Here is a 22,530-nt window from a genome sequence, read left to right as displayed (position 1 = left end):
ATGAGAAAAATGTAGAGGCCAGGGGGTATCTCTGGACCAGTATTGAGAAATACTGATCTAGGTAAAAAACAAAAACACCATATTTGTACAACCACTACATTTAAATACAGGTGTGATCCGTCATACTTTGTCTTAAAAGTACACCATCATTTTTGGTACTTCATTTCCCCCTACACACACACACACACACACACACACACACACACACACACAGAGAGAAACTGTTCATACCTTAATATAGAACAATTTCTTTTAAGAAAGAGAACAGCTGTGGATGCAAATTTGTTATCAGTCAGCAATATCAGCACTGCACATTTAATAAATGTTGGACAGTAGCTAGAACAATCCCTGTAGAATGCTGAAGTCCTAATTCCCCATTACAATTCAACTTGGGAAAGTTTTCACCATGATTTTCAAGCTGGTGACAGGAAACCTGGTACAGGACTCATTTATAATGTGTTTTTCATATTAGATGAAAAGATTCAAAATCATTGTAACTAAATAAGCATATAATATTCCCAATAAACAAAGTACAATAAACATTTCTACTATACAATGTTCAAGCTGTTTTTAATATGTCAGTGTAGACTCCCCAATTTCTGGTTGCATGAAGGTTTTTTTAAAAAAAAAAAAAAAAAAGAAGCAAGTTGACAGTATTAAGAGTGTACATTTCTAAGCGGAAGATGTTGGTGCTGGAACAGTGTTTGGACCCTTTTGGCTTTTTTCAGTCTCCACACTAACTGGCACTGCAGCCAAGAGGGGCGGGGAGGCATCCGAGGACTGAAAAAGAAGCCGTACTGAATTTAACTTCAAAATCATGTCTGCAATTTATTTTACCATGTTTTCAAACCATGTATGAAAGCAATGTCAGATTTCTGCGTAATTGAATGGTTAAGATGTAAACAAAGTAATTCACAGTGGTTTGATATAGAATGCTCCATTCTAGAGAAATGTACCAAGGCAGACTTGTTCACAGTGCTGGTGACAGGAACTAGATAGCTGAAGAATTTAAATTTTGTATAAAAGCTACATCAAAGTTATGTGAAATACAGGGTGGGCCATTTATATGGATACACCCAAATAAATGGGAATGGTTGGTGATGTTAGCTTCCTGTCTGTGGCACATTAATATATGGGAGGGGGGGAAACTTTTCAAGATGGGTGGTGACCATGGTGGCCATTTTGAAGTCGGCCATTTTGGATCCAACTTTAGTTTTTTCAATGGGAAGAGGGTCATGTGACATGTGAAAAACAAGGGTGTGCTTGGTTTTAACGTAACTTTATTCTTTCATGAGTTATTTACAAGTTCCTGACCACTTATAAAATGTGTTCAAAGTGCTGCCCATAGTGTTGGATTATCAATGCAGCCTTCTTCTCCCACTCTTCACACACTGATAGCAACACCGCAGAAGAAATGCTAGCACAGGCTTCCAGTATCTGTAGTTTCAGGTGCTGCACATCTTGTATCTTCACAGCATAGACAATTGCCTTCAGATGACCCCAAAGATAAAAGTCTAAGGGGGTCAGATCGGGAGACCTTGGGGGCCATTCAGCTGGCCCACGACAACCAATCCACTTTCCAGGAAACTGTTCGTCTAGGAATGCTCGGACCTGACACCCATAATGTGGTGGTGCACCATCTTGCTGGAAAAACTCAGTGAACGTGCCAGCTTCAGTCGTCGTGGGCCAGTTGAATGGCCCCCAAGGTCTCCCGATGAATGGGAACTGAAAAAACAAGTAACTCCTCTCTGAGCTGTTTGCTCAGGGGTCTTTTCAAATGAAGCTTTGAAACCCAACAATTTACATCACCACTTAGAAGACTAAACACAATGAATGTGCATCTAAACCTGTCAAGCTGAGCCAGAAGTCCTTTTTCAGCTTTCCTCTCATCAGTTGGACATCCAGCACTTAGTAGCTGCCAAATCAATCTTCTCATTAGGTGAGTCAGAAGGAAAAGGACAGTGAATAAAATGGCTACATTTGCACTGAAGACATTGAAACCCCTGGTTAATATCACCATCACTGTTACGAGTCTGTTTCTTTACAATGAACCATTTCACATCAAACCACTCTGTTTACATCTCATTGATTGAATTATACTGAAATTTAAATAACAAAAACAAAAGGATTGTGTTTTGAGGTATATTTGCAGTCTAGCATACCACACTGGCCCTTGCTTCAGTGCTCTTTGCTTGGCTCTGGGGCACCTGGACACCCTCTTTCAGTATATCTAGAGAATCCAGCCTATAAGAAACAGAGGTTAATAAAACTGGTTGTCATCACATGTTAGACTAGAGATGGCTGTAGGTTACCTCTTCTGCTGCTCATCACAGAAAGATTTCACTGTATCAGACTCAGACTGCCAAAACCTCTGGAATAAGGACAGGGTGAGAGATAGAAATAAAGGCCAAAAAAAAAGTTTTATATAGAACCATGAACAAAGAACAGATGATTGAGAATATTCTGTAGATTCAGATTAATTGAGAATGTGCTATAGATGTTTCTATATACACACAACATATTTGAAAAGGGTTGTATATAGCACTAAAAAGGATTCTGCTAGTATGTTACAAACTTGTGTAGCAGAACCCTTTTTCATGATATATAGAACCTGTGGGAAGTTTGGTCACCATTTTGATGGTGCTGTGGTCAATGAGTGGTCTGGAGGCTCACCATTCAACGATATTGGACATCAGGACTCAATTTAACAGTGCTCTGAAGTTTTATTTTAGTTTAGTTCTACACACCAAAGTATTTACGCTCGTGAGGAGAAAAAAATGAAAAAAAAAAAGAAGCTATAAACAAATGACCCCACTGACTCCATAATCAGCATCTGGCAGCCATTTGTCACCCACAGAACTAAAATTCTATTACATAAGGTCTGAGGCTGCAAAGCCACACAAACCTTTCTTAAAACATCCTTCTCTCCTTCTCCATTGCCCCCCTTCCCTTTTAACATGGCAGCCCCTCCCACCTTAATTTTGGGTCATACCATTAGCTAGTCTGGGGTGAAAATGGAACAACCAACCCACACATTAAATTGCTTACAGAGATACAATGGCCATTTCTTTCCTATATACACACACATGCATGTTTAATTGTTGTGCTAGCTGTATTTAACATCACGTTTTCTCCTTTTACAGGTACCAACGACCTGGTTTCTACCTTGCCTGGAGTCCCCCTGGACCTCAGGTAAGTAGAAGTTTAAATGAATGGTATTAAGTACCTATCATATCATTGAGGAAGGGTGAACTGCAGTATTGGTGATGTGTTAGGATAACCTAACATCACAGAACCATTTTCAAAAAGGTTCTAATTACCACCATCTATAGAAAATTCTCTAAGAACTTCAATATGCAAAGGAACTTTAATCATACAAAGGGTTCTTTGAGTGTTCATAGTTCTATGTAGAGCCATTATCTTTAGTGGAGCCCTTGAAGAATCATCTTTAAGTCTGTCCACTGAAAACAGGTAACTGTATTGAGACAATCGGAGAAGCGAAACAGACCACAGTTTCCTTTTCGATGTTTTTGAGGGAAAGACAGTTCTGCTCCAGCTGCCCCAGCTGCTGCACAACGGTGTCCTGGAAGTGTTCCAAATGGACAAGTCTTCACACAGAAAAACAATGAGATTCACATGCTCAGTAAGTAATAACTCACCCTCAGCAAAGCCACGGTGACCCATGGCGTATTAGAAGCACTTAGAAACATAAAACTGGATTGCATGTGATATTTGTGGTAGAGCCTGACAAATATGCATCATTTGGCCAATATCAGTAGACGAAAATGTTGGCAAAAATAGACAAATTATTTTTGTTTCTGACTTCTGTTTAGCAACCAAGACAACAGTTGTGCCACATGGTAGTTTTACCAGAGGAGTAATGCGATTTCTAACAGATTTGACTGGCTGATTCACACACTATAAATTTTGAATTTTTAGTTAAGATTAAAATTACATGGGTCCCAAAAACACAGTTAATATATGATTGATAGTGGGCTCATTCGGCTTACAAAAGTGATACCAAATTCAACTTCCTAAATGCATTATGTTATTGTGGGGTTTGACAAACTAGAAGGTAATTTACTTCACAGTCATAACCTTGACTAAAAACTAGGTAGATTCCATGAAGACAATGCAGATTTCATACAGGTTCAAAACCATGCATCTTGCTTTTTTATTACTCATTTTATTGCTCAAATTACAGCACATGTAAATCTAACACAGCTAATGTCCCACTACTCCAGGTCAACTAGAGTTTAAGGATGTCAGTTTCTGATTTCTGAGTTAAAGAAATTGAAATATAGTAGGGTATAATCAGCCAGTAGTTTCACAGTTAAAGTTTGAGACCTTAAAACATGAAAACATATTGGTCAGGCCCTACTGTGTAGCATTTATTTAACCATGTCCATGTAAGGCCCAATCCTTTCTGAAAAAGCTCGTGTTCAAATTGTGTACATTGCAAATGTGATTTTACCTTTGATTGTGTGCCGTTTGCAGCAGAGAGGTCACATTTTTCTGGCAGTCAGTTAAAGACCTCAGTGACTTCGCTTCAATCTTCTTATACCTGGACTGAACAGTAGTGGACCAATTTGCTCTTTAATGGCAAACAGGTCAATGCCTTTTTGTGCCATTACAAATTCATGTCAGTGCTGCATTTGTGAGTGCATTTCTAGAATATTTACTTACAGAGAAGTGTTCCCTCAGCTGAGCCTTAAATGTATTAAAGGCAGCGATGACTCCAGATCCCAACTCTGTTTCGGATTCTTCACCCTCCATCAGGGCTTGGGTCATTGTTTCTACACACACACGCAAATTGTCTCGTTGAGGGGTTTTGGGTTGAGGGAAAGGGAATGCGCCAGAGATAATCTGCCTGGACTACAACCAATTCTAGTCTGAAGTTTCTAACAGTCAGGCTTAATGTAAAGCAATTTGCCAAAAGAGGCCACATTCAGGGGTGTTATTAGGCATCAAAAGCACATAAAATACAACAGCAAATGTTGAATAAGTAATAATAATTTCTTCTGCCATGCAAAGCAGCTAAAACACATTCAATACAAAGCAACAATGATGTGTGATTAACAGTGTATGTGTCAAATACTTAGCGTTGTACATGAATATCAGTTCAGTGCTTTTTAGATATTGTAATGGCAATCAATACTGTAACTTTCAATAATGTAGATTCCTTAAAAGATCTAGGTCTTGGAAAAATGTATTTCCTTCTCTTTTTTGAAATAAGAGTTTGCTGTAGTATGTAAACACTGAAGTTTCAAAACATTTCCAAAACAACAAAAAAAAAAAAAAAAAAAAAACACCACTTTGAAAGGACTGTTATTGTAATGTCAGAACAAGCAACTTTTGCATGAACACACATATTCAGCCTCAAAAGTTTAGCCTGAAGTTATAATGCTCAAGTTATAAAATGAGTGTTTCAGTCTGGACTGTTTGAGGCACAATCCAGTAATCTAAAACACTTCTGTGTGCAATGTTCTTTAAAAAGGTACCATCCCATCTATCACCTAACACTTTGCAGGAATATTTAATGGAATTTTGCAGTAGCAATACACATCACTCTAAAGTCTGTTTATGGGGAATGTTCAGCAGAAAGCTATGGTTCAAGTCTCCCCCTAGTGGCTGTGTGTTTAATTCTTCAAAAAGGCAGGATGTCACTGTTAACTTGTGCAGCCGTTTTGCCCCTACCTGTAGCACTCTCCAATGAGACAGAAGGGAAAAGTCTTCTGGGTTTCAGTGTTAGGAATGGAGACTCTTCTTTCTGCAACTGCATCTCAGTCACTTCTGGACCGACAGGCAACTCTGCTTATCACAAAATCACATCACATCAAAAGATGTTTGCCGTAAAACGCAGTCCTGAGAATATTATTTAATTTCCAGCCATTTAGATCAAGTTATTCATTATTCAGGCCATTTTTTAAAAACATTTTAAATCCCACAGCTTAAAAATTACATTCCTCAGCGAGCGAACCGCAAGGATTTTAGGTATTTCATTCTCTACAGTGTGTAATTTTTGATAGTATTTCAAGGAATCTAGAGAAATCTCATTATAGGCAAGGCTGAATGCCTATGACCTTCAACCCCTCAGGGGTTACAAACCGGCATTTTTCTGGGATTGTTACCACCACATGGGCTTGGGAATGGTTTGGCAAACCATTATTAAACATCATCTGGTGCTGTATCCATAAATGCAAGTTAAATCAATTAGTACAGTCCTTCAGAAACACCTCTGATTTCTCTAGACATGAGCTCATCTGAAATGGACTAATGCACAGCGGACATATATTGCGGTCTAACGAGTCAACCTTTCAAGTTGTTTATAGAAATAAAAGGTACTTTTGTCTATGGTGGTATCAATCTGGATGGTCCTTTTCTTTGGCATGGTATAGAGGGGTATTAGTGGATAACTTGCCCCAGTGTCCGTGAAAGCACCATTGATTTTAAAAACAAAGCAGTTAACTCAAATGAGAAAGGCTGTAGACCTGCACAGATTAGGAAATGGTTATGAAATAAAATAAAGTAGTTGAACTATAAACACAGGGTAAAAAGTTTGAAAAGCAGGGAACAGTAAAAAATTTGCCAAGAAAAGGATGCATGAATATACTGCCCCAACGTTCAGTGAGGCAAAGATGAACTCAAAGTTTCAGTTTCAGTACCGCACAGTTGCATTAACTAAATCTAGAGGTTTTTAAATTTCAATTGACTACAAACATGCGTGGACATGGTCAGAAAAAAAAAAAAAAAAAAAAAAAAACACTGTTGGTGACGATAGTTTTTCTGGTTTTTCCTGCTACTAAAAAGGAATAAATTGTACTTTTATAGCCGGTACCCATTTTACCAGGATGCACAACCACATACCTGTAGATGCTGATGGCTTTTTGCCTGGAAGAGATGGTGGTTCTTCATTTACTTCATGCTCCTGAAAAACAAACCACCCAAAAAATTCTAACGTGAACAAACAAATGTTTTAATGATGCTTAGACCAAGCATACAGATTTCTGTGCAACTATAGCAAGATAATTTAAAGTCAGACTGATCGTGGAGTCAGGATAGTAATGAAATAGGATCTATTAACAGATTTGCAGAGAGACTTTGCCACTCTGACAGATTTTTAACATACCACCATAGAGCTGAATGCAAAGTACCTCTATAACAGGTTCATCTTCTGCAAAAACAGTGTCTTCAAAACTGACTTTTTCTTGAAAGCCTGCACAGTGGAGAGACAGGGCAAAAAATAAATCCCAACTTGAATCAGTTATGTTCATAACTGGTATTCAGCAACCATAGTGAAAATCGAATTCTTAAAACTGATCACTCAACACAAATTATAAAACGCATTACATATATAAATGAATGATTTTCCAACAGATTCTAAAAAAATCTAAAACACATTGTTTCTGAAATAACATTTGATAGTACCACTTTTTGGTTTCTGCTACAGATATTGATATTTAAACTAAGTACTGGCCAATACTAAACTTTAAAAATGTAATTTTATTGATGAAATTTACTCAAGACAAAACATCTAAAAGTAGACAATCAAGACTCCACTACTCATTGGAAGAAAACACAGCTGAGAACATGGCATGATGTTAGTGAGTACAATTTCAGGCTAGATTTGTTACAGGATTTAACCAGATTAATTTTCTCACCCTCTGCTATCTAATCAAGTGGTTTTCTTTGTCAGGTCACGTCTCTGAAAGGTCTTTAGAGTGATCAAATTAATTGAAATCTTGCATGCATCTACTATCCTTGCTATGTTTATGACTTGCCTGAATCCACAGTTGTCTCTTTGGATGGGTGGAAGCTGTCCAGACTGTGCACTTTAGCTTTGCTTTGAGACCATGAGGCATCTTCAGCTCTCTCCCTTTCCAAAAGTTTACGTTTGGGGGTCGATTCCTTGGGAATTTGAACCAATAACATTAAAACACATGCATCCATATTGATCAGTAATGTGTAGTCTTAAGCCAAAAAAAAACAACAACAACAAAAAAAAAAACACTGCACCAAAATACCACAGAAATGCGTAAAAGAGTATTTCAGCTGAAGAACATGAAATGAAGGCTTAAATGAAGTGGACTACCTTGAAGTACTCATCTTCATTGCTACTGGGTGAAGAAAGTGGGAGAACTATAGGGAGAAAAGGGGGGACATGATAATTAGTTGAACACACGATAAAAACAAGACAAAAACACGTGTAGATCTTGGGGCATTACAGGACTGAAAGTGACATGCACATGTACCTTTGAGTTTACTCCTCAGTCGTGGCCTTTTCCTGGTGTAGTTGTGGCGAGGCATCTCTTTGGAAGAACGCCTCTCGCTGGCGGGAGCACGGCTGTCACCCTCAGAGTGAAATGGCCTCAGTTTCCTCTACACAATAAAAAAAAAGTCCATTATATGCTGTGGACATTTAAGGTAGTTGTAATTTCAATTTCACTCACCTTCTGTGCAGATTTCATTTCACTCATGGTGGAAGGAAGAGACCTAACAGAGCTAACAGACCTGAGAAAAATACACATTACCAGTGCAAATAATTAAAATTAAATTTCACTGATCTTTAAAAAAAAAAAAAAACAAAACAAAAAAAAACAATTCTGCTTAATTAAATGGTTAACAAAAAAAAAAAAGACACGCACAGTGGTTTCATGTGAAACCCAGAAAAACTTAAGTGAGAATCGTCATGGTAGCAGTGATAGGAACCAGATGAGATACTTAATACCTTTACTTCACAGACAGTTAGTACATGACCAGGTTTGATTGCACTACCTGACACTTGAGACATTGTTTCATGATTGTTTTGAGATAGGATTTTAGTCCAAAATGTATTTTTAAAATACACGCATAGTAAATATGGTATCTAGAGTTTTGCCTCTGTGTGATACAAAAAAAACTGCAGAGTTAGAGTTTGAAGCTCCTTACCCATTAGAAGAAAGAGGCTGACCGAAGATAGTAACTTTTGCCCGTGCCACCTAGATAACAGATCTCAGTTAGCAAATTTAACCTTCCATTAAACTTGATGGTCCATCATACACCAAAAAGGCATTAGAGTCAAAAGTCCCAAAATATTTAAATTTGAGAAGACCTAATAGGAGAATCTCTCTGCAGAAACATAGGGTAAAGGAATGGTTTCTAAGTTTAGATTAAACAATTAGATGACTTGAGAATGCTTCCCAAGAGAGATACACAGGTTTTCCTCCTTCAAAACAAAACTGCTATGGCAAACTGGAGTGTATATTATAATAAAGGCTCATTTTAAATCAAAGCAGACTACAGCTAAACATATCTTTACTCACCTCAGGGGCACATTAAAAAGAACAACTACAGAATTTCTGAATAATTAAAAGAGTACCAAGTGTAGAAAGTCAGTGATATGACATGAAATTCTTCATTTCAAAGAGTCAGAATTATTCAAAGTGCTGGTGAGAAGAACCAGACACCTAAAGCGTTTAATGCCCTGTAAAGCTCCTCGAAAGAAAGTTTACATGAAATTGTAATGAATAAGCTGCCTGATGCCCAAGACATTGTTTTCCACAAAGAAAATGTAGTTCTCATATGTATCACTATTATTATAAACATTACATGCAAATAAATGATAGGTTCACTGGTCAGTTTGGATGGCTTTGAAATGGCTTTATTTGTGTTGCAAACATCACAGCTCCTGGATATTATCATTAACACCAAGTCGGTATGTTTCTCTACAATGCACAATTACATCAGGTGCCCAATTACACCCCCAACATATACATTACCTGGCTGTTAATCCAATTCTAGTCAACTCAAGAATCTAAGAACTTACCCCAAGATTCACCTTTATTTGTTTAACCAGATAAAGCTATGCTAGAGTTTGTCCTTTTTGTCAGTACTTAATTAAATTTAGCTTCCACTGTTTACTGGTCACTTGGATTAGAGAGTCTAATAAAGAAGCAGATGTAAATGTATTTTGTGGGCTTAATTGGATACATGTTGGAGCAGGAAGGAAGGGGGGAAAAAAACAAAAACAAAAAACCACACCACACCACACACACACACACACACAGAGAATATTAAGGAACGGAAAACAAATAAATACTTATATACTTAAACACAAGGCAACCCTCCAGCAGTTAAAAGTCTGTACTGAGAACTGCTTTTAAGGACTTCTGCCACACTTATATCTCAACCCCACTGACCTGGTGCCGCCACAAAGCAGCCATGAATGTAACAGTCTCTGGCTCCCTGTCATGAGACTTCCCTGACACAGCAGTGAGAAATGAGTGGTTCAGGGTTTCTGACACAGTCACCTGAGGCAATCATATATACATCCACTCACTCTGTAGAAGTAGAGCTTTTTACATAGGCACGTCAAACTTTCAATGAACTTGAATTTTGACTGTTTAAATTAACTTTGTCAATGCTGTGTGCAGGTAATCGTGAGTAGCCTAACAGTAAAGCCAGTTTTTGCTACCCATTTTGCTTGATTGAAATACATATTTGTTAACAGGGCTGTTTTTTGCTATAAGCAAAATAAGCAGTTGCTTAAAGCCCCCACACCACATGAGGCCCCGGTGAGTATGGACTGTTTATTCATTCATTTGTGTAGTTATTTTTCCAATAGTTATACTGTATGTGGTTTCCAAAATAAATTAAAAGAAAGCAGAAATGATACACATCACTATCATTTACTTAGATTAATTTTACCGTATTTTCCTTAGAATTTGCTCAAATGTTGGAAAACTCCCTGGTCAAAATATGTTTTATTGATTTAAGTGGAAATAAGAAGTCCTGTACAGAAAATAAAGTTAAATATAGCATTATCTGCTAATTTAAATACATAATTTATTATTTGCTGAGTTTAACACATTGGGAAAAAATAAAACAAAATGTGCCATATGCACCATAATGTCCACCCAACATTTTAAATGAATTTAATTTAGCAAATAAAAAGGAATCATGCATGCATTAAACATGCAAAAGAAATAAAAACCCGAATATGATTTACAAATCCTTTTCAACCTATATTCAATTGAATACACTACAAAGGCAAGATATTTAATGTTCAAACGGATAAATGTTATCGTTTTTTGCAAATATTCACTCATTTTAAATTTGATGCCTGCAACACATTCCAAAGAAAGTGGGACAGGGAGCATCCCTGAAAGGCTCAGTCGTTCACAAGCAAGGATGGGGCAAGGTTCACCACTTTGTGAACAACTGCGTGAGCAAATAGCTTTAAGAAAAATGTTTCTCAACATGCAATTGCAAGGGATTTCATCATCTACAGTCCATAATACCATCAAAAGATTCAGAGAATCTGGAGAAATCTCTGCAAGTATGCGGCAAGGCAGAAAACCAACATTGAATGCCCATGACCTTCGATCCCTCAGGCAGCACTGCATTAAAAACCGACATCATTCTGTAATGGATATTACCACATGGGCTCAGGAACACTTCAGAAAACCACTGTCAGTGAACACAGTTCGTCACTCCATCTACAAGTGCAAGTTAAAACTCTGCCATGCAAAGCAAAAGCCATATATCATCAACACCCAGAAACGCCGCCGGCTTCTCTGGGCCCGACCTCATCCGAGATGGACTGACACAAAGTGCAAAAGTGTCCTGTGGTCTGACGAGTCCACATTTCAGATTGTTTTTGGAAATCATGTACGTCTTGTCCTCCGGGCCAAAGAGGAAAAGGACGGTCCAGATTGTTATCAGCGCAAAGTTCAAAAGCCAGCATCTCTGATGGTGTGGGGGTGTGTTAGTGCCCATGGCATGGGTAACTTGCACATCCGTGAAGGCATCATTAATGCTGAAGGGTACATACAGGCTTTGGAGCAACATATGCTGCCATCCAAGCAACATCTTTTTCAGGGACGTCCCTGCAGAACATGGCATCCCTTTCAGCAAGACAATGCCAAGCCACATTCTGCACGTGTTACAACAGTGGGGTACAAGAGTTACAAGAGTGCGGGTACTAGACTGGCCTGCCTGCAGTCCAGACCTGTCTCCCATTGAAAATGTGTGGCACATTATGAAGCGCAAAATACAACAACGGAGACCCTGGACTGTTGAGCAAATGAAGTTGTACATCAAGCAAGAATGGGAAAGAATTCCACCTACAAAGCTTCAACAATTACCGTCCTCAGTTCCCAAATGCTTATTGAGTGTTGTTAAAAGGAAGTGTGATGTAAAACAGTGGTAAACATGCCCCTGTCCCAAATTCTTTGGAACATGTTGCAGGCATCAAATTCAAAATTGTGCATGTTATGAGCGCATGTATATCAACTATAGTTAACTTACCTCCGTGTCTGAATCAATTCTTAGAGAAAAACTGTCATCTGCTTGGATTTTTCTGCCTCTGTATGTACCAAAAACACACAAATGCTCTGGTGACACCATATTGTAAAAAGATTGTGTAAGAAAAATTTCTATACAGATAGAAGCTCACTTAGTTGATGGCAGGAGGCTTGGTCCAGTCTGAAGTACAAAGGAAACCTGGAAAAAACGAAAAGCAAAGAAATGCAAAAGCCACCACAAGACTAAAAAAGAACTCTTAATTTATCAGTCCTATATTGTTTCACTAGAAAAGGTAGTTACGTGACGTGTTTCAGCAGTCTCTGTGACAGGATGACTGGGTGGGGAGTAGAGAAATAAATGATTCATGATACATAAATTGAAAATTTTGACAACACAAACTGATTTACAAGGCACTTAATGTTCATTACAATTAATATGAAGAGCAAAATACCTGGCAAGTTTTGGTGTACCATCAGTTGGAATAACCGGTATTCCTATTGGACCCGAAAAGTTACATTAATCAATGATTTAAATGTTAGATGGGAAATATGAATTTTTGCTGAGTTCATCACGTTTAACGTACCTGAATCTTCCCCAACTGGTGCAACATGCTGCAAACAAAAAGAAATGCTTATTTAACAGATATATAGTACCTCACATGATAAATACCAGTAGGGCTCATCATGCTTTTTAATTTTTATTATTTTTGTCCTGGTTAAAACATTACGCAAAAGTACATACTGTCCGGTCCATAAATACCTGGATGTCAACAAGTTATTTCAGCTTTATACTTAAAAACATATGAGTAAATTAAATAGCTTAAACTGCAGACTTGAAGTTACAGCCATTTTTATACATAGTCCCCTTCCTTTTTAGAGCTTATATTTAGAATTTGACAAACTTTTAAAAATTTTTAAAATATTTAATGGCAAGTCCTTTGCTCTCAGTCACAGCCTTAATTTGCAAACCACAGACATCAACAGATGCTTGCTTCTGTCAACAGTTATGATACAGTCAGTAAATACAAGAGAACCACTCCCTGAGAAGGAACACATATCCACAAAATAACACTACCACCATGCTTGACAGATTGGGTGGTATGCTTAGGATCATGAGCAGTTCTTTCCCTTTTCCATACTCTCTCTTTATTCTGGCACAAGAATTCCTCTCATGCGTTTATTCAATCTCAGAATTGTAGAGCATTTTTTTTTTTTTTGATGGTTTTCTTCACCTTTCAAAACTCATGCATGCGCGCAAATCACTTCTGCTCTCAGCTCCACAGTGCACGCTCAAGTTTCACATCTGTAAAAACCTGTAAAAGGTCTGAATGTTTGGATCAAAACTCCAGCCAATCAGAGCTGCTGAGGGGTCAGTGCACCAATCATTACACGTTTTCTTAAGCAGCTTTATGCCAATTGGTCAAGGTACCTTCGTGGCTGTGGTATTGGATCAGCTAGTGCACTTGTAGCCTTGACATTAGCTAGATGAACCAAACAGCTGATTTGGCCACACCCAACATCTTCACTATTTTTCCAATGCGTTTGTTCGGATTTTTCAGCTTATAATGATGGCTTGCTTCACTGGCTGCGGAAGCTCTGTGTACTCCCAACTCTAGACCTCTTGTTTGCTTATTATTTTAATACAAGTGAGGGAACAACACACCCCTGGTCACCGAACAGCTGAGCATCCAACTGTCCAATTACTTTTGAGCCCCTAAAATATGGGGGGGGCTATGCATGAAAATGGTTGCAATTCTAACATCATTCACCTGATTTGGATGTAAATACACAGTTTAAGGCTAGAAGTCTTCAAATGTAAGCAAAAATTCATATTCATTATTTAAGTGTAGTAGGTTGTGGATAGTAAGTAACTTTATACGTCCATTTCTTTTTCCAAACACAGATCATATTTATATCACTTAAAAAAAAGCTTTGAAACCAGAGAGCAGATGGCAACACCCCACCCTCAACTGGACTGATTGGGGAAAACAAAAAATAATCTGAACTTTTCCAAAACTCAGAAAATTAGGTATTATCAATCTACAACAAAACATTCATCTGCTGTTCTTTTCCTTACTATGATATGGCATATTGGTAGTTTGACTCCATATGCAAAGCCCACTGCCAACAGGGGAAGTGCTTTACTACTGTATGATGAAGAGTCAAAGAACATGACTTTGCTATAGTAATGTAGCTCAGTAATGCAATCACATGTTGCTGACACATGGTCCACGTTTGTAAAGAGATGTAGGCTAACACACCTGTGGGTCTTCTGGTAATTCCGAACCCTCCCCTCTACCAAAGACTTTCTCCACTGCAGTCTGGATGTCATACTTTGAGTCAAAGGCAATCTGGACCATTTTACCAACTGTGTTCCCATGAGAGATATCAACATTCATGTGAACACTCAAAAGCTTCCGATCATCACATTCTAATGAGAGGAGAGACAAATGTTATTCCACTCAAGAATTTCAACAAAAGTTATGAAAGATCTGCTGGACAGTAAACATTATGCCTTTAAAAGGGCCCCAGGTCATAAAACACTAAATTATATTCACATTTATAAATAAAAGACTTCAACAAAGTATGTAAACACTGGTAACACTGCAAAATGCCCATATATTGAAATTAAACGGCAAAAGCAGCTTCTTTCGTATTTGTAATGTCACAAAACTGAAGCATTTCACTCACTATTGCTGAAGTTATAAGGAGTGTTTCAGGATGGATTGCTTTTAGAACGGTACACAATACATGACAGCCAATCACAACAGTACTCATGTACATGCGAGTCTTCAAGGCACAATAACAGAAATATGACTGATTTTGGTATATAATCATCATAAGTGAGTGGACCTCTTGGGGATGAATTGAAACTCACCTCGAAGGCTATATGTGCAGAGAGCTTCTTTAGGAAGATGAATAAGTTCCCACAGAGTTCCCTAATATGAAAAACAAAACAATACAAATACTGTTCCATAATGAACATAAAGATCAGTGTATTCCCATATATTACTCCCTTCAAGTGTTCACAAATAAGTAAAAAACCATAGTTAGTCCCCCCCCCCCCCCAAAAAAAAAAAAAAAATTATATATATATATATATATATATATATATATATATATATATATATATATATATATATATATATATATATATATATATATATATATATATATATATATATATATAGTGAAAGTTATAACTCTGTAAATTTGTTAAGTAAAATATTTTATTCCCAGTGGCTTTGATTTGGCTGGGTGAAGTACTTTGCCAACATTTTAGATCTAACATGTAGACAACTTGTTTGGATCTGAACAAACCTCTGGGTCGTGCACAAATAAGCTGATGCAAGATGTCCCAATGTTGAAGTCCACCCAGAACTCCTTCAGGAGCTCATCCTCAGGTTTAAACAACTATGCAATATAAAATGAAAGTCTTGAAGGACACTGGAGCCACATGTTGTACAATTTATTTATTTATTTTTATACAAGATGTAAAATGTTTTTGGTGTACACACTCTTCTGAACATCACTCCATCTAATTTCCCACCTTCATGCTTACCTCAGTGAAGTCCAGAAATGCTCTAGTGCATGGAAATGAGAACACTCTGCATGTTAGAGAGATGCAAAGTCATTCACAAAAAAAGATTACAGAATATGAATTCACTGTATATTGAATATATTATACTGTACTAGTAATATGGAGGTACCTTCTGGAGTCTCCAAAATAGCTGTTGAGTTCATTTAGAAATATTCTACAGTCCTTTAAACAAAGGCAATAAAAGATGAAGTACAAAAAGTCATTCATATTACATTTTGAATTTCACCAACATTCTTTCTTGAAATAAGGGTTTACGGCTGTATGAACATACCGTTTCAAACTCTTTGACCCTTATGGCTGTAAAAGTGGATGTAAAGCTTCTATAGTTAAACCACTTGCCAACCAATTCTTCCCTCAGTTTCTTTGGAGTCATTCGACAGAGTGCCTCAGATACAGCCACCTGCATTTCATAATCTTAACAGCAACAATAGCATATTGTACAGTTATATTTACTGTATATACACATAATGACCAGTATCATTTAAATGACACACAGGTTGCATAAATTGTAAGTGTTGATGAAATGATCTGGGTCAATGACAAACAAGGTTTTCAAAATGATCATGTAAAATATTCTTATTAAAGTATGATTCATTTTGTATCTACAAGAATCTATTGAAAGTACTCATTCATTTCTTAGCTTTTATAATAGTACACACATTTTTATAATCATTTTGCAACCCAGAAAATGTCATTAAATAACTATTTGATGGGGAAAACAATGGATTAGGATACCAAAAGCACATCATGCCCATAAGTTAAGTGGCAATGAAACTGAGCCTTACTTAGCCAAAATACACAGAACTGTTGACTTACCACCAACATCCACTATCACCTTAGCAAACTCCTCTCTGAAAGAAACAACCAGGGCAAGAAGTCTCATTAAAATGAAAAAAAAAAAAAAAAAAAGGTACTACATAAAAGTAGTAAGGCTATAAAAGCTGTAGTGAAAACTTTATTCCACTAGGAGGCAGCATGTATGCTTACACTTGCTAAAACTAAAGGACTATTTAGAGGAGAAAACACCCATCATATTCCAAATACAATGTAGACTGTTTAAATCAAGGTAACTAATACTGATTTGGCTGATAGTTACTTCAGCAACAAAATTAAGAGACAATTAACATAAATAAAACAGCCAAATACAGTGACTTACAGCAGGAAGTTATGATCATCAGACTGACAGATTTTTCTCCGAAAATCTTTGGAAGAATTGTCCAACATTGAGTTTATGGTCTTAATTGCCTGTTGGGGCAGGTCAACAGAAATCAAAAAATTAACTTTAAAATCTTAATCGGTCAATTCAGAGGCAACTAAGGCAATACATTTGGATTTGTTTCCCAAAGTTTTTCTCTCATATACCTCCAGCCGCAGACCAAATTTCACATCCTGGTCAATCACAACAGCGCCAAACCTCAGCAGAAGTACTTCCAGAATCTTACTGTTTTCTGCCACACACACAACCGTAAATAATCATCATGTACAGTGCGTCCACTAAAAATAATGCTGTAACTGAAACCTCAGTAAGGCCCACCTTCAACATGACTCTGGCAAAGACTCTGAAAGAGAAACATGATGTAAGGGTAAAAGTAGCAGTGCTAATGACATCCTGAACAGAATGTACAAAACTAAGTAGTGGAGAACAATCGGGATGATGACAAAATTGCAAACAGTTCTACTTCAAGATATTACCATGGACACTTCATAGAAGACTTCCAGGAGTTGCACTGGGCCCTTGGAGGCTTTCTGCTGCATCTTCAGATGTTCAGAGACCCTTTCAAACCAATTCAGCATGTGTAATTCAAAAAGAAAGTAAAGCATGGCTAAAGACAACAGATTAGTCTTGTTGGATGTATAACCCCCTGCACAAAGTATGCAAATTTCAGATTTTCTACTGTTCTATTTTTCAATTATTTGCCCTTAAGAAGTCATTTAAACTGGCTGCCCAAGCCCATTCCAAGAACATGAAAACCAGGCAAAGGGGAACTGACTAACTTAAAACCTCAAGGAGTTTTAAAAGGTATATGGTTTTATGCAATACCAGAAATAATATACCATCTACACTGTTATCCAAATGTATGCATTATTCTTTTAAATCACACGCCTTCTAAACTGCTTATTCTTTTAACCATAATTCTACATTGTGCACTAATTCTGCCTTGTTCTTCAGATAAAACCCTAGATCTTTAGTGTTTCGTACGCGTATTTGTAGTTGTTTAGAAATTGCACAATGCTGAGGAGTAATGGTGTGATTAAAAAAGGACAGAGGCCGGAGACAGACCAGTGCCATCAGGTATGAAATACAAAGATATGTGCAACAATTACATTTTTAAACCACTTGAGGTGGACAGTCCATAAAAGGGGAATTCCACTGTCTGCCTATGTTAGTTGTTGAGATGTGAACAAAGTCATTCAGAGTGGTATGATGTGCAATGCTCCATTTTTGAGAAATGTACATTTTCACTTTCTTTTCAGCGGTGGTGATAGAGGGATCATGATGTGTACAATACAAATATAGCCATTTTATTTACCATCCAAAACCATCAGTTAACATACGTGTCTTCTGAGTTTTACATACAATAATGGTAAAAGAAAAGTAAAACATTTCACATTTTGCCCTCCAGTTCTCTTCATGTACCTGTTCCCACCACGGTTATTTATAAAATGTTTTAGGCCAAAATCTCATCACAAAACATTCATAAAAATTGTGTAATACTGTCTGTGAGGGCGCCTTAAGAAGCATTAAACTCTATAGATGTCTGGCTTCCATCACCACCACTGTAAATAATTATGCATTCTTTTAAAAAAAAAGAAAGAAAAAAGTGGAGCTCCTCTTTAAACATCTACGTATCTACGTCTGGATCTGGACTACGCTGAAGTAGTTGGAGGGCCAGATGGAAGACCTGTATAAAAGCTACGAGGCAAATAAATAGAGAACACTTATCTTTATGACGACACCTTGATGGACAAGTCTGTTGATGCAGTCTTTGTCTTTGGAGATGATTTGTTCAATGGCCCGCAGTATGAGTGTAACATTTTTGAATTCATTTTTCTGTAGTTCCTGTGAAGAAACATGAGATTTGTCCCAAAAACACCTTACAGAAACAAACATCATGTGACTAACAGTATAAATGAATGGGTCGGTTAAAAAAAAAAAAAAATCAGTGTTTTCCTAAACCCACTTGTAGTGGACTGGCCAAAACATGTTCGGCGTTACTGGGTGACGTGACATTATTTACTTTTTTAGCTATATAGCCTCGTAGCTTCACTGCTAAAGTGAAAAGGCTAAATTTTGCTACATAGTATGTCTCGGCTAATGGATCACAATGCATTTTTCAGCCAGCAATTTATTTACCCATGAGATTCACTGGGCCTCCAAAGCTTTTAGGCCCACTTCGTGTTTGTAAGTAAATCGCCTCGACAGTTCAGTGATCACTATCGAACGCGGCGAGTCTGTGTGAATTTGACCAAGCAGGCAAAACGAGCGGCTCACTTTACAGCAGGATAACGCGTTAAGCCTTCAAGCTCCGCATCGCCTGCTTCATGGTAGATGGACACACAGCGCCGCATATTGGCCACAGCTGAAATATTTAATTCCTTCTGTCGAGGATAATAAAACCTTATTTTGTCTACGCTACACGTACCAACACAGACAGTGTTTTACCAGAACAAAACAAGGCGAAACTAGAACTAGACGTCTGTCGTCGTTTATTAAACTCTCTAGAACGAACCCACTTGTTCAAGACATGCCTGCCGACCAAATAGGAAGAACTTTTTTTTGTTTAGCTTGTAAAAAAGAGAAAAAAAAAGTTTAATATTCTCGCGCTGTTTATACTCGCGACTTTAGCCTTAACCAATTACCCAACATTTCACCCCCTGTAAAAACACCGCACCGTTTTGTCTCCACCCGTATTCCGAAAAGCTCCGCCTCCTGCGCCAGGATTGGCCAGACACAGTTACGTCACGCTTGCGATCGAAAGCTACTTGCCAGTCGTTGCGAAAGGGCGGGACTCGGAATACAGGTGGGATTAGTAATAACAGTGACTGGAGACCTGTGAGCGCTCTGTTGTTTCTGTAATAGGCCAATTAGGGAACATGAGCAGTGTGAACAAAAACCAAGGAAGAGCTTGTTTTACATGGGTTAAAAAAACAAACCAATAAATACACTTAAAAGTGATTACAGTGTCCATGCAACAGGAGCAGAACGTATTTACTTAAAATATGCAATCAAACATGCAGCCTAGACGTATTAGTTGATAAAAATATGTCTACAGATAAACAGCGGCGTCTTTAAATCAGATACCCTGCTTGCAACTTCGTCCAGCCGGTCAATCAGAGATGTGGAAGATTTCTCCTCAAGAATAACCCTAACGGCCGAGAGGACATTGTTACTGAAGAATGCATCCTCTAGTCTGTTTGCAAGCTGCGTAAACAAACAAAAAGTTAAACTCATTCAAATAAATCTTCATGAGATTACATTATGCTCTTGAAACGAAGAGCTCAACAGTGTCTGCTCATTGGTTTCGCTAATAATCTACAGCCAGAAGTCACCGGTAGGTTTGGTCATACAGACAAAAACAGATTTACGCGATCGAATTTGTTGTCACAATAAACTTACATTCATTTCCGACGCGCGAGTTCTGAGCAGGCGGACTGACGCAGCTGTGCACCATTAGCAGAGAGCCTCTCGAGCTGAATATCTATCTCTCTCTCACACAGTTTCACTGTGTTTTAAGCTGGTTTTTACAGGGTCATTTTTGGCCTAATTTCATTCTGAAACCTGCAGAGCGCAAGTTCCTTCACTTTAATGTGCAGAGAGCCAGTCTGCCGGACGCTGATTGGTAATTCCAAACACCTGCATGAAACCTGCGCTGAAGAGCTGCGAGCAGATGACCACACTGAAAAAAAATCAGAGCATTCGGTTCATTTTACACATTTAAACCAGGATACAGATGGGCAAATAATACATAAAACAACGCAATATTAATCATCATCATCATCATTTGTTGTCCTTATAAGCATTATTGATTTATTATCATTATACATTATTATTGCTATTTCCAATACTTCTACTACTACTAATCATATTAAAAAAAAAACAGATCTAACCCAGGCTACAGCTTATGGCCAAATAATACATAAAAGCAAACCATCACCACTACCAATAATGATGATAATACAATGTTGTTGTTATCAGTCATTTTAATGACTGTTATAAAGTAAAGCAAAGATTATAATAATGATAATCATTATCATCATCATCATCATCATCATCATAACAGCACCTTGTTATCATAGTCATTATTAAGGATTATGATTACAACTACTGCTTTTATATATTTATTTATTTTTAACAACAAACTAATGGACTAACCGTTTCTGAACGGCGTTTCTCCGCTGTAAGATGTGATGCAGGCCAGGTTTAATCTCTGACCGGGAGACTGACCCATAGTTTTCTGTTTGTAATGGCCCGCATGTCAGTGCATATGAAGGATCCGTCTTTATGAGCAGGTGGTTTACAGACGGCTGAGGGAACGAGGACAGAGACGTGTTTTGAATCACTGCACATGAGAACCCACCAGGCTAATTAAAGACCAACGGAGCAGAAGCAGCTGAGCAGACAGGGTTTCTTTACGTCTTTATCTAGAACATAATGTCTACGAGAACATGTTCGTTAGCTGCAGAGAGGACTGGAATAAACCCACCATGCCAAAAGACACCTGTTTTTTTGCTTTAAGAGGTCAGCCATAAAAAGTCTAAATATGTAAATATGAAACTAACTTTTCTTTATCTGTTCACTTTAGGCAAAAACAGTATAGAAAAAAGCAGGTTTACACTTTTTATACTTGTTCAACAGTACAGAAGAAGAAACTAAGTATTAATGTACAACGACACGATCTATACGAGCCGAAGGATCAGGTAATTATTAAACAAACAAACAAACAAACAAACAAAAACAAACTGATAACTAAACAAATAAATAAATAGGGGTGACACAAGCGACTGGTGAAACTTAAAGGGATCCATACCATCAATGTCATGGCGGAGAGGAGAGCATGTGGGCTGAAACTGAAGTGTGTGCTGTTTACGGTGCGAGCTGCGTTTTGTTTAGTGTCAGCATCTCTGAAAGGCGTAAGGTTTCCACATCACAGCCGGTGACCTCCAGCAGACCCTCCACCTCCACCTTGGACCGCACCGGCCCGGTCAGTCTTCTTTTTGCTGAGACTCTCTCAGACATTTCTGCTGACACCTGAGGGCATGCGTGGGATTCTCAACGGTCAGCTCTGATTTTTGACACTGATATTTTTAAACTGCAGGCATGAGGATAAACACTGACTCCTCAGCAGGCAGGCTCGGTTTGTTATCCTTCAACTTAGTAACTGAAATTTGGAATAGTTGAGGAGTCACCGAGCAGTGGCGCAAAAATGCAATTAGCATAATCGCGCTAAAGGTGAAGTGCGCCGTATGTTTTGTGTTCTTAAGCAGGAAAGTGAAGCTGAATTCACTCCCCCCCCCCCCCCCCCCCCCCCCCTCTCTCTCTCTCTCTCTCTCTCTCTCTCTCTCTCTCTCTCTCTCTCTCTCTCTCTCTCTCTCTCTCTCTCTCACACACACACACACACACACACACACACACACACACACACT

General features: G+C 38.0%; 1 protein-coding gene across 7 annotated transcripts; it reads right to left on the bottom strand.

Moving 5' to 3' along the window:
- Positions 1 to 281: 281 nt before the first annotated feature.
- sycp2l (synaptonemal complex protein 2-like) lies at positions 282 to 22,210 on the bottom strand. Of its 7 annotated transcripts, none has more exons than XM_017696186.2 (35): positions 21,915 to 22,207; positions 21,260 to 21,411; positions 20,504 to 20,783; positions 20,189 to 20,308; positions 18,830 to 18,946; positions 17,578 to 17,679; positions 17,420 to 17,444; positions 17,248 to 17,333; positions 17,042 to 17,130; positions 16,702 to 16,736; positions 16,157 to 16,299; positions 15,995 to 16,047; positions 15,847 to 15,892; positions 15,606 to 15,698; positions 15,163 to 15,223; positions 14,546 to 14,652; positions 12,869 to 12,896; positions 12,737 to 12,779; positions 12,586 to 12,619; positions 12,437 to 12,483; positions 12,289 to 12,346; positions 8,929 to 8,978; positions 8,451 to 8,511; positions 8,253 to 8,379; positions 8,093 to 8,139; positions 7,782 to 7,908; positions 7,155 to 7,216; positions 6,868 to 6,928; positions 5,698 to 5,811; positions 4,687 to 4,796; positions 4,475 to 4,569; positions 3,509 to 3,608; positions 2,313 to 2,371; positions 2,163 to 2,244; positions 282 to 780 (listed from the first exon to the last, which is right to left on the bottom strand). In XM_017696186.2, exons 3-35 carry the CDS (start codon positions 20,507 to 20,509, stop codon positions 673 to 675), a joined length of 2,496 nt encoding a protein of 831 aa, XP_017551675.2. In that variant the 5' UTR covers positions 20,510 to 20,783; positions 21,260 to 21,411; positions 21,915 to 22,207; the 3' UTR covers positions 282 to 672. The 7 variants fall into 7 exon arrangements, with proteins under 7 accessions (XP_017551675.2, XP_017551673.2, XP_017551672.2 ...); XM_017696184.2 differs by having other exon boundaries at positions 14,546 to 14,715; positions 15,847 to 15,868; positions 21,915 to 22,206; XM_017696183.2 differs by having other exon boundaries at positions 14,546 to 14,715; positions 21,915 to 22,202.
- Positions 22,211 to 22,530: the final 320 nt, after the last annotated feature.

Source organism: Pygocentrus nattereri, chromosome 24 (genome assembly GCF_015220715.1).
Source record: "Pygocentrus nattereri isolate fPygNat1 chromosome 24, fPygNat1.pri, whole genome shotgun sequence".
NCBI classification, from domain to species: Eukaryota; Metazoa; Chordata; class Actinopteri; order Characiformes; family Serrasalmidae; genus Pygocentrus; species Pygocentrus nattereri.
This window is presented reverse-complemented; position numbering and strand designations above follow the sequence as displayed.